Genomic DNA, 13,428 nt, shown 5'->3' with positions numbered 1-13,428 from the left:
GGGCATGGGGAGCTGATGGGGGGGTTGCTGGTCCACCCTGGTTCCAACCACCCACCAGCTAGCTGCAACGGGCTGCTCTTCCTGCAGGCAGTGGACAAAACAGGCGGCTGCCAAAGATGTTAGAAACTTTAAACGAGCATGTTCCCTAATTGATCAGCAACTTAACATCGAAACAACGTTAACTGGGACAACTGAGGAATTCCTGTATATTGCTATGAGACAGTCTAAAATATCACACAGAAGGGTTACTATTCTTTATTGAATTCTACAGGATTTTTTCGTAAGGGACTACACTCAGGCTAGGATCCTGCAAGTACTTCTTCTATTTAAACCACTGGGGCTCTGCGCAGATGCAGGGATCTGCCCGCATGGAACAACTTGCAGGATCAGGGCCTGAATATTATTGTGGCCATTGAATTATAATCGTATCTTACCTTCCGGAGATGGGGACAACATGCCTGGGGAGAGACCAGGGAGACAAAGTGTGCATGTCTTCAGATGGTAACTTAGAACAGTAATTGCTACTGCAGGAAATTTGGAAACAGTCCATTTCCTCTCACTCTTCAGACGATTACTTTGAAAAAGTAAAAAGCATTGCTGGAATAAGCTGGGGTTCTTTTATGTGGCCAGATGATTATCTTGCATTACACAGAACTAATTGCACACCAGCTTACTAAATGGTGCAGAATAGCTCACTAGTGACTTCTCCCTGTGAACCCAAGAAGCATGTTTAGATGATGGCTAGCTCTACTGTGGGAGGAAAACCCACCTAGGTAACTAGAGACAAGAACTGGCACAGCTGCCATCACTTGTGGATCTGTCTTCCCACTGATGTGCTGTAACCAGTGAAGTGGGTTTCACTCCCATCAATATTAGTAGGAGCAACACATGCAGGTCCAGACCCTCAGCTTGTGTAAAAAGGTTGAAGCGACACTGGTTTACACCAAATGGGGATTTGACCCATCAGGTGAAATTCATCTCTAGGCACAACTTAAACTCTACTGTGAGTGCTTTAGCAGTGAATATGCCGATGCGCAGGGGTGAATTTCACATCATGGGCTAGATTCAATCAAGCAGTCTAGCTTTAAGAAGTGCAACTCCCATGGGAAATCTCCGGCCAAATTCAGTGCTCCTCTTGTGCATCAAGCAACCTGCCCCACCTCCTTCAAATCCCTTCTTACAACACACATTAGTCCACAAAGACTTTCGACAATGGCCACTGGACAAGTCAATTCTGCTCCCTCAAACTCTGGTCAACAGCTGATGTTTTAAGTTGTGTCTGTAGCATGAGAAACTCTTTAGGGACCACTTCTTCCTCCAAACACACTGACAGCACTCAACAAACAGCAGCAACAGTGAGCGATCATCATTCTTAGGGTAAATATGTAGGCTCTCAACTCAGAACACCTTAGTGTTAAGGGGCCTGAACATCAGCAGGTATAAATTGGGGTTGCTCCACTGACTTAAGGGAAGATTTTCCAAAACACCTAAGGAATGCAGGAGCATAAGTAAGTCCCAATTATCTTCAATCAATGCTCCTAATAACATAGCAGCTTTTGAAAGTCTTCCCCTAAGTCACTGATTTACACCAGTGGAGGATCCTACTCAGTAGCTTTGGCTTTTAAAAAGTAATCATTAGGTTTCACTTGCTCTTCATACTGTCCTCACACCTGGATGATGAGGGGATGATTATCGAAACTCCCTCACAGGTTTGCACCATGCAATGTTCCCTCTGGAACTTACTCATTAAAAATTAGAGAAGAAGAAACGTATTTAAGTGAATTCAGCGCTGGTGGCTGAAAGATGCAGTTCAGCAGCCATGGAAGTTGCATTAGCACAAGCCATAAAAAGGGACATTTCATTCTATTAAGGCAGTGGTGGGCAACCTGCGGCCCTGCGGCTCCCATTGACCAGGAGCTGTGGGCAGCCATGCAAATGTAAACAAAGTGTCTGGCGGCCCGCCAGCGGATTACCCTGACGGGCCACGTGTGGCCTGCGGGCTGCAGGTTGCCCAACACTGATATAAGGTCATACAATTTCTGACATTTCTTTCTTATTAATATCAACTGCTCTTACCACAAGAAGGGAAACAAACAAACAAGGGCAAAAACCACAGTGAACTTTTGCTCTCCCAAAAAAGTTTCAGCAGATTTGCAGATAGACACAGCATGCGTGTTGTTCCCCTTCTCAGGAGACCATGAGGGAGCCTGAGGCACACATTTTTACTGCTGACAGTTTGCATGGGGCCAAACCCTGAGTTCTTTATACATTTGCTCACAGACTTTAGGAATACAGAAATTGCCAGACTGGATCTAGCCAAGTATCCTGTAGGACAGTGGCCAGCATCAGAGGAAGTTTCAGAGGAAGGTGTAAGAACCCCACAATAGCAGATGTGGGGGCAGCTGATCCATATAAGACGTCCAGTCCCTTTTTGAATCTTGCTAGGTTCTTTGCCTCCACGATTTTCAAGAGTTCCATGGTCCAATTACACGTTGTGTAAAAAGATATTTCTCTTATCTGTACTGAATTTGCCCCCTTTTAATTTAATGTCTCCTTGTTTTTGTAGTATGAGACAGGGAAAACAGAATCATTTGATCTACCTTCTCTATTCCATTCATTATTTTATCATGTTCCCTTTTACTCGTCTCTTTTCTATAGTAAACAATCCCAGGCTTTCCAATGGCTCAAAACTAAACCAATTTCCATGAGTCCCATGAGTCAATGGGAGTTTAGAAAATAAGTGAGCTAAGATTTGGCCCATGGTAGATTGAAGGTTAATGCTCCTCTTGAAACAATGACTAGGACTGGCCTCATTTCTTCCTCTCCCATGAGGGACCCAACAGATCAGAGTGCACAAGACCCAGAAAAACAGAAACCCCTGAACATGGAGAAAAAACACTGAATTGTGAGCTAAAAGACTGGAAAGAATTTGCAAAGCCAGCTACTCGGCCTTGCTGCTGAAATGGAATGACACATTGCTATGGTCTCTGGGGCTAAAGAGCAATCAGTACATTAACTCACTGCATCAGGTCCCCAGTTCACATCCTATGTTTGGGCTTTGCAGGCTGTTTAACAATTTTGTATTTTATATGGATGCTAACCCACAGATACAGCCTTGCTGACCATACACATACCTAGACAGATTTTTTTTTCTTCCTAAGACAGGCTTCTATGCTACTTCCCACTACAGGAGAGGGAAGAGCAAACAAACAATTACATTAATCATCCGTGTCTTTAAAAAAGATTGAACTCCTGCTAATTATTCATTTGCCAAGCTACCCTTTCGAGGCCAGTCAGATCTGTTAGGACAACATACCATTTGGTAGCATTCAAAGTTCTCAGCGTTTCCCATCTTTTCCCTTTTAGTTGTATCAAGTTTGCCCAAAGTAGAAGTTATTCACCCATTTTATTTATAGTTGACAAATCCCTGAGATCTCTAACATAACGCATTCTGGCGCCAGCATACTATTTGCGTGAAACATCAAATTTTTCCCCAAAACTTCATACACATTGAGAGAATCCCATACCACACACACACGCAACAAATTGCATCAACTGCTCCTACATTTACTGACTATTTTAAATTTAACCCTCTTAAGGGGATGCCCAGTAGTTTCTAATGAATACTTTTTGCTCTACAAGACAATGATTTAGGTGTGTAATAGAATTCAACACACCCTGGTTGGACGATTCCATCATTTTCTACGCGTATACCTTCTGAAGTCGCTGTCCCGACCTGGAATGGAGTTATGCCATCTAAGGATCTAGCCCATTGACTTGATCAGCAGATCTCATCCCTGTAATCTGATTTCAAGAGCTATCTAGACTACACATGTTTGGTCAGTTTCCTGTTATTTGCCCCGAACAAGAAATGATGCACATTCCACTGAACTTCTAATGGTGACCTCAAAGGACTGTTTTGACTTGGACTTAAATTCCCTCTCTCTCATGCGGGGAGAAATCAACCCTCTACCTGTAATTAACTCTCTTGCCAGCTTCACTTTTACAAATAATATTAATTGCTTTCAGCCTAGACCAGCTAATTAGCAAAGAGAACGAGTCACCAAGTTGCCCACTTTACAGTGAGGATGTTCCATTTAATTAACTCATTTGCCAGGGGCATCACTGTTAACCAGGCTTCAGCGGCAGATGAACATGTATTGTGAGAGATTCAGATGGGGAACTTAACAAGGGCTGTTTAGCTTTTCCCTCAGAAGACTGTTAGCCACTATTAGTCAGATTTACACTTCAGGCCAAATTGTCACAGTAGGGGAAGGGGAGGAGGGTGAACAATGTGTTGCCATTGCCTGCTACAACCTGCATTTGGATACACAAACCGGATATTTGGATGCTTATGTGTACAGTTGTCGGGTTTTGTATTTGAAAGTGCTTATTTGCATGTGCAAATGCATTGATTTTGTGGCCGCATCAGATGGCATTTGCTTTCTTGTGTCTGGAATAATAGGTGCATGCATGTGTGTGTTCGCACGCACACACAGAGACACACACACACCCTTTCTGCAGGTGTACTAGATACATCATACGTTTTTGTAGGAGTACACAAGGTTTTGCTGGCACATTGGGAATGCTCACGCATTCTGTGGGTACAAGGGCACGTGCATTTCTCCAGGCACACCCACTGTCCCCACTTTGGGTTTATACTGAACCATTTAGCAAATCAGGGGCCAAATTGCCCCATCTGGTCTAGCTGTCGATGTAAGTCACCTCATTTCTCATAAAGACCCATTTCTGTTGCAAAATATCATCCCTCCGAAGGGATGGTGGATCACAGCTGGTTTGATGGCCTCCCTGCCCCACACAGTCCAGTGCTGTGTGATGACTTGTAAGTATGTAGGGTACTTTTAATCTGCCTTCCCAACTTCCCTGTGAAATTGGGCACGTGCCACTTTTTAGTGCCAGGCTTGCCAATTTTGGCATATTAGGGAATGACATCAAATATGGATTGTCATTATAAGACTCCAACAAGCTGTGATGTCGGTTAACACTGTGTTAAAGCCTTGGTGACCACAGTTTAGTTTCCCATTTATTCAAGTGCATCTCAAAAAACATTAAGACAGTCTATTGAGGCCTAAATGTGATTGCCTACATAAAGAGATTATTAGGCCTAACATGACTCAGGAAGCATTTGAAAGCTTCATTTACTGCTACATGAATCTCTCTTTACAACCACAATAATCTTATGGTACTATGTACCACAAATTCATAACACAATTATCCCACAGATTCTATGGGATGCACTTATGAACACTGACAAAGCAAGCAGCTCTTTTATGCAAAGCAATATATATAAACACAGATCCAATTTCAACCTCCTTAAATGATAGCCAGTAACACAGGCATTGAGGATGAGTTACAGGCTAGGGTCTAGCACAACACACTGCAAGCCAAACAAAAGCTGGGTTTTAATCCTGTCTGAAACACAGATACAATGTGCAATTTTGGGCAAATGACTCAATCTTTCCATCTATTAGTTACCATGAGGTTTGTGTGCACTGTGCCAACATAAAGACCCAGGCTAAGTAAACCAATTGCAGTGTACCCATTCCACTACAGACAGCGATCCTCCTAGCTCTCCCAAGGTAAGCTGGGCTGGCTTGGGTCAGTACTTGGGCAGGGGGCCTCAAAGGAATGAAGAGATGCTATGGGAAGTGGCGCTAAATGACTTTGTAAGGGGACATTCTTCCCTCCAAATTAGAATTGGCCCAGAATAGTGCTATGAAAAATTGTATTGCTAGGGTGTCATCATTAGGAGAGCTTGTCAAACATAGTCCTTTCAACTCATGGTCACTAAAGATCCCGTGCATCTCTTCGTAAGCATTGGGGGTTAACCCCAGGCGTCTGGGCAAGTTCCAGTGCAGATACATTTTGCCTCACCAAGTCTCTCTGTTGTTTTAACTGGATTCTGCATCCTTTTTCAGTTCCTAGGCTGAACAGTTGTGTGGTGTTGCTGCAATCTTAGAGATGGTAGTGATGCATACTAAATCCTAGAACAGACATCTATCAAACAGCTGCTGTAAGACGTGATCCCTCTATACCCCTTACCAACCTGAGGCAGGGATCAGAGTTTTTTTCGTTTAGTGCTTTGAGATGCTCAGGCGAAAGGCGCTGGAAAGTGCACATTTTAATTTACCCAGCTTTACACCAATAGAGGCATGGAAAAGGGCAAGAGGCTTGTCCAAAGCCTGTGTGTGAGTGAGAAAGACAGACAGACACAGACTGACTGCCTGGTCTGTTGTGTTTTATACGCCACTAAGACTGGTCACAAAGCCTTTCAAAAGGCGAGATTCTCTGTTGAGTCCTGGGCTATGCCAGTGGTTCATGGTCTCCTAGGCATCATGTACCAGCCGAGGAGTGCTGGAGTAGATCACATTCTGGCCACTCTGCCTTCACGTCCCAACACATTCCCTCTGCACGGTCTGAGCGGTGCAAAGGGAGTGGGACAGATCAGAGAGTCCGACCCAATCTTTTGTAAGCCAACCACAGTACAATGCCCATTGGTTCTCAACCTGGAGTATGTGTACCCCTGGGGGTACTCAGAGGTCTTCCAGGAGCTACTTCAACTCATCTAGATATTGGCCTAGTTTTACAACAGGCTACATACAAAGCACCAGCGAAGTCAGTACAAATTCCATAGACAATTATTTGTTTATACTGTTCTGTATATTATACACTAAAATGTAAGTACAATATTTATATTCTAATTGAGTTATTTTATAATTCTATGGTAAAAATGAGAAAGTCAGCAATTTGTCAGTAATAGAGTGGCTGTGATACTTTTGTATTTTTATGTCTGATTTTGTAAGTTTTTAAGTGAGGTGAAGCTTGGGGGTACACAAGACAAATCAGACTCTTGAAAGGGGTACAGTGGTCTGGAAAGGTTGAGAGCCACTACCCTAGTGCAGCCCATAATCAAGAAAACTAGATTCCCCATGTAAGACCACAGCTTCCAAAAGAAAAACCACAAGAAAAGAAGTTTTAAATACCCAACAACAACAAAATCAGGAGCTAATCAGCTTTCACTTACCTACTGCGATGATGTTTGCAGACAGGAAATGGTGACAGTTTTCATTATCAAATGGTGACTCTTCTTGTTGCAGCAGGTCCCCTAGCATGGCCTTTGGAGATGCCAGAGCCATCGTAGCCTCTCAAAGCTGCCTCTTCAGAACGTCCACTCCAAGCCACGCAGCCTGTTATTTCAGTTGTCAGATGGGAAAATGGAAAATGTCATATTGGCACAAAAGATTCAGTTCCAGTGATAAAAATAATCTTCATGGAATTAGGGGCTGTCCCCTGCCATTTAGAGGATATTCTCAGGTTCCTACAGAATCCATGCAAGGTCTCCGCTCTGGAATTCCAAGCTCACTTTGCCAGGTGCAGAAGACTGTCCTTTCTCTGTCCGATCGACACCTGCAATACAAGATGGAGGATAGGCGTTCAGGTACCGCTGCTAAAGAGAAGTTACAACTGCCTTCTGCCTTGATGTAGTGAATCCCTTGGCCTTTGCATTCCAGGTGGTCAGAGAGTGACAGGAGCTGGAATTCAGCATCTCTTCCCAGTACGTACTGTGTGTTACACACCTAGTGAAGACATTTTTTTTCAAATAAGCGAAATAACCTCATCTATTCTATCATGAAGAGCAAAGCTTACAATAAGACCATGCTGGATTATCCACAGTGGACCAAACTCTGCTCCTGCTTACACACATTGGGCAGAATGTGATCTCATTTATGCTAGTATAAGGCCAAAGTAACTCCCATCATTCACAGGTGGGAGTGAGAGCAGAGCCCCATTGCACTCTGGTATTTCATTCAATTCAGGTCATTTAAGAATGTCGAAGTAGAAGCAGGGAGAGAGCAGTTCTGCCAGCTACACCTTCGCAAGACACCATCAGATGTATTTGCTGCAGGAACAGTTTATTACGTATATTTCAAATGCAACCAGGTTTCAGGAGAAATCAGAGAATACACCACGTCCCAAATAGACACGAATCGCTGGGAGCAACTTCTGTTAGGATGTTTGTTTGCCCATCCACCCCTCCTCTTAGCTTTCAGATCTTAATTTCCCTTTTCTCTTACCTGCTGTCACCTCACCTCCATACCTGCGTCCTCCTCCCCCCTTCTAAGCAGACATCTTTCTCACACGTGCTGCGGGAAAGGTGGCTTTCTGCTCCGCACACATCTCCCTGGGCCTCCTTCCTCTCAAAGAAATTAAAGCCGACTCTGATGCAATGATCAGAAAAGGCTGTGGGAGAAAACTCTTCAATTCTTGTATTAACTCTGTAACTGTTTGACTCCATGGGAGTCTCCTTCCAGCTTTTAATTACAAGTTGAGCCCTGGAACCTTGTCCGGACAGGTTTTGCTGTAAAAGCAGAGATCTAGTCTGAAGTGAACTTCTGGACAGAGATGGCAATGAGGCATCACTACAGAATTTGTAAGAGGGGAGGAGGGAATATTAAGGTGTTTTGCTTGTAGCATAACAAAAATCTAGTTCAAAGGTGTCCCTTTTACAGCGAGTGCCAGTCAAAGTGAGAGGAGCCTTCCATGTTTGCTCCCTCATCCAACTACAGCAGGGAACAGTTTCCTCTCCATACTGCAACACTGCAAGCCTTTTCTCCCCCACTCTGTCTTGTCCCAGGTACCCTGGGGGAAGGAACGCCTCAGCCAGCAAACTAATCCTCAGACAGTGAGTCGAATGCACAGTTCCTTCACATACGGGATGTCAGGGCTTAGCAATATTTATGCAGTGGAAAATGTTAATGCCACTGAAACCACAGCATTTTTACACCCACGTGGGATAGGATCTCACCAGAGACAAGGGCATCCCTTGGGAGTGGGGTTGCTTCACTCAGAAGGGTCTCAGCACCAGGGAATCTTGACTGCAGAGCAGAGATCCCAATACATTGGCATGAGTGTGTGCAAGCACAACGCGGGCTCTATGAGGTGTCAGGAGTAACAGTGCCACCCCCACAATCCCAGCAATCTCCTCCCATCAGCCCATCACCCCCTGCTTATCCCAGGCCAGGACTTGCAGCGACCCTGTGTGGTGACGTTCGGTAGCATAAACCGCCATCAGCCTCGGAGCTGGAAAGGCTGAAAGAGCCACAGAGTCTGTCTGCATCCAGAAGCCTTGCTCAGGAGAATTGTTATACACCCTTTATATTCAATACAGTCACTCCTGACCCTTCTCCACCACAAGACATGTCTTAGCCACAGCCACCTTCCCAACCCAGCAGCGTCCTTATATTTATATTGCAGGCGCTCCCCCCACCCCATCAGCCATTCCCCTTCCATGGTGCCAGGGAAAAGGAGGCAGGACTCTCCGTTGATCAGACTCTTCTGTATCATTCCCCCTCCCCAAAGTCAACTCTCACCAGGGCATGATGTTCCTCTGTTTGGACTGAGCTGGCAACATCGGAACCATCTGGTTCAGTTCCAGTGGACCTAGCTAAAAACATTTAAATATTTATTATCTATTTAGATGCTCCGTCAAGGCTGGAGCTGTTCCTTTCTCAGTGCTTGCACGAGGACTGCCTTAGTACCATGTGGGCGAAGGAGGAGTGGGAGCCGGACAGCATCAACCCTGGAGAGAACTTGTGAGAGCCCATTGCGGAGGGAGTTGCTATTGAGCTGTATGCTACACAGCTGCACAGTGACCCAGAGCTGTCTGCAATCTCTCTGGGGTATGGACCATCTTTTTGGTGCGTGTTTGCACAGCACTTAGCATAATCGGGTCCTGGCCCCTGATGGCTGCCTCTAAACACTACTGCAATAGCAAAAAAAGAAAAGAAAAAGATACTTTAAATGGGTGGGTGGTTTTGATCCCACTCCCAGATGCCGGCATCCACACAGCAACACGCAGCTTCATGGATGCCACTAACTGGCCCTCTTGTTGGCATTTCCACCAGAGAGGTGAAAAACTGAATGGGTTATGGAGACTGAATTCCACCCCCATCCCCACAGTCAATCCTGGCCTAGTCAGGGCCAAAACACATGAACAAGGTAGTGTGGGAAACTTGCACTGCCACTTTCTGGGCTGTGTCTGTTCAGTGGTTGGAAGACTTCAGTCTCCAGGGTTCTCCATCCAGCAGTGCTTCAAGGATCCAACACACCAGCACGGCTCACCTCACTTAATAAACACCCAGACTCTCCTTTGTGCAGGTCAACTTTCCAGCTCTTTTTTAAATGTTACTATATACTGCCCCTTGCTTTCCATACACCCAGGGACAGGAAATCTCTGCAAGCTTCGGCTTGTCTCCAAACCGATCCCTAACCACGTCTTAGAGCAAACATAAGAACACGAGAGACTCTGACACACAGCCTCTGCCCCACCTCCCTCAACCAGTCCTCCGCAACGGCATTTCTGGAGCGCTCCAGAATCCTAAGCAGCTGATAAAGAGGTAGTCAGAGAAAGAATGGCATTGTGTCTGCCTTTCAGTGTGGGAGTCGTGGGGGAACGCAGTGCCTGATCTGTCTGTCACACGCACAGACACACACTTTCTAGAAAGGGAGGAAAATCTGAAGCCGCTTTTGGTTCAAACTACCATGTATTCTGCAAATGGATCATCAAAATACATAGCCCTGTGTAATAAACACATTCCATTGCCTTATTTCTTTGTGCTCCCCCATCTGTATCCACCTGTTATCGTTTGTCTTATACTTAGATTGTAAGATCTTTGGAGCCGGGGCAGCCTTTTCGTTATCTGTTTGTACAGCACATAGCACAGTGGGGTCCTGGTCTGGCACTGGGGCTGCTAAGTGTTACTGAAATACAAAACAGTAATAATATCATGTACAAAAGATAAGAAACCTCCTTAAGGAACTGTGCATAGCGGTTACAGGGAAATAATGTTGTGATGAGGTACAACCCCCCCCCTCCCCCCCCCCCCACACACACACACCAATCTGGAAAAGTTTAGCTACAATTACATGTGTAAATCAGGCAACTGTGTGTGCAAATGGAGAGAAGACGTTTGTGAGCACAACTGGCTATTTGTATGTGCAGTTGCTATAACTGAATGTACACATTAGGCAAGCAATTGTGCATCTGGTTTTTTAAAAGTCAGACTCCACATCTGAGGCTGTCAGGCTGCCTTCAGCGTAGGTCTAGGAATTACAGTACATATGATGCTTATCTCACTCTGACTAATCACCCTGTCAGTATCAAACCCTTGCTGTGATCAGACCAAGAATGAGTAAAGGATACCCATGCTTCCGTAGAGACAGCAAAGCTCCTACAAAAGCTAACAGTTGCTGAGGCCTGTTAGTAGCAGCACCTTATTCAGAACTGAGGCATCACTAAGGTATGCGAATACTGTAAAACAGAGCTGCTCTTAGGTAATGTTAGCAATATTCACTATAGGCCAAACCCTTAGCTCCTTGTGTTTGTTTGCACTCAGCCCTTAGTCAGGCAATCTCCCACTGAAATCAGTGAGTTTGCACTGGGAGTGTGCCTCAGCAAAAACCTCAGGATACGATCCTGTGTCAGGATCTCTCTCTGTGTTTCTCTCACACCTCATGCCTTTCTCATGTTTTGGGAGGTGGCAACAGATTACTCGTCTCATTTTTACACCCCACCCAGTGGACATCTTCAGAGACTGGCTGAGCCTGCCACAGTGGCCTGTGTGGGCAATTATCCAATAAGAGTAAATAAAACCTGGGACAGAGGAGAAGCTGTTGGCCCATAACAAGAGAGACTTCACTGCGCTCACTTATAGCTTGGTAACTCCTTTCGCTCCAGTGGAGCGGTTCCTGACTTACACCGATATGAATAAGAAGAGAGAGAGGCCTCAAAGCTTTCTTAGATCTTTGGGGGAGAATTGAGCACAGGTCAAAAGGTGCCTCCACTGTTCAGCCAAGATGTGTAGGAGGCAGAGAGAAAAACATGAAAGTTAAGAGTTGAAAAAGCCAGAAGAGTGTTTAAATGCTTTGCTGCAGCAGTGCTGGCACATTGCTCTATGCATCCGAATAACGAGGACCTGGGCTGAAAAAACAGGCCTGGCCTCAGAGCAGGAGAGTTTATCTGGCACCTTCAGTCATTTAAGTAATTTCTCCTCCCAGCCTATTCTGCACTGACAGTTGTACACCCACCAGCCACACCAGTGCTGTGGTATGTGTATACTGCAAGTCTAACGAAAGGAATTGTGGCTTCCTGGATGATTCCCAGGGAGAGAAGGAAATGCTTAAAAGTGACTCAGGATCTGTCCATTCACTCTTCAGAGAGCAGAGCTGGGTGGCAATTGCTTTGCCAAACACTCCTAACAGTTTGCTTTAGGATTTCTTCCAGTGGCTCCAGTTACAGGAAGTTCAATCATTGTGACTGATTACACACCAAGCAGTGTGTCCTTCAGAATGGGCAAAGTTCAGCGGGCCAGATCCTCTGCTGGTGTCAGCTGGCCTCGCTAGAGCTCTGTCAATTGTGCTACCATGCTTTATGCCAGCGGTTCACTAGTACATTTTCTTTAGATTGGGAGCAGGTGGGGTTCTCACTCCCTGAAATTCCCCTTCAGTTCATTTCTCACATTCTGGACCCACAGCCATGAACTGGGCCCATGTTCTTGAGACTGGGCTCAGGTTCTCTCTGGAGCTTTGTCAGCCTCACCAAACCTGCTGGAGTTGCAACAAAGCTGAGTGAGCACCTCTGAACACCAAGTATAGCTCTGCCCTCACCTTCGCCAGGCAGTCATGTCTGAGCCAAGGGGTCCCAATGGAAGGGTGGACAATTAATCTTTGTAGACAGTTTAACAGAATGGAAATGGCTAGTTTCTTTGGTGAGCTCAGAGGATGAAATGTCAGTGAAGTCAGATGGGTAGTGCCCATTTACTCTAGCTGACTATCTGGTCCCTGGTGTCCATATCACAAAACCACCACAACTGCTCGCCTCGTTGGGAACCTCGGCAGAAAGGGAGACCTAATGGACTTTGAACTATGCCCCAAGAAATGGTCCCTCGTGGTAAGAGCTGAGGTACGATGGTGTGAGGGGAAGCGTGTACTGAGCTGCTCATGCTGTGTCTGTACCAGTGATAAACAGAGTACTTTACATCCACGCCATGTTATTAAACTGAGCCATTCACATGCTTCCAGTGCTAGGCTTCACACGAAGCTAAAGCTACATACACATGAAACATTCCCTTTACCATACCATGCAAGATACACTACCACCCCCCAGTTCTGGTTTAGCACTTTTCATCAGTAGAGCACAAAGCAAGGAGGTCAGTATCCATTATCCTCGTTTTACATAAGGGGAAACTGAAACACAGAGAAAGTCACCCAGCAGGTCAGTAGCATATCTGCAAATAGAACCCAATCTTCCGAGTTCCAGCCCGGTGCCCCATCTTCTAGCCCACGCTGCCTAAAAGGAAGTGTTTAAGAAAAGTGATCAACTTTCTGTTTTACCAAATCAATAAGTAT

The 13,428-nt window shown here is 45.3% G+C and overlaps 1 protein-coding gene across 1 annotated transcript in view; it reads right to left on the bottom strand.

Annotated features, from left to right (window-relative positions):
• The window catches only part of PLCH2 (phospholipase C eta 2), a 326,258-nt gene that overhangs the window by 286,890 nt on the left and 25,940 nt on the right, over positions 1-13,428 (bottom strand). The window contains 1 exon segment of the mRNA XM_054009469.1: positions 7,046-7,428. Within this exon segment, the coding sequence (XP_053865444.1) occupies positions 7,046-7,157 (112 nt within the window). The 5' untranslated portion in view covers positions 7,158-7,428.

Source organism: Malaclemys terrapin, chromosome 19 (assembly GCF_027887155.1).
Source record: "Malaclemys terrapin pileata isolate rMalTer1 chromosome 19, rMalTer1.hap1, whole genome shotgun sequence".
NCBI lineage: Eukaryota > Metazoa > Chordata > Testudines > Emydidae > Malaclemys > Malaclemys terrapin.
The sequence above is the reverse complement of the archived record's forward strand: the minus strand, read 5'-3'. Positions and strand labels throughout refer to the sequence as shown.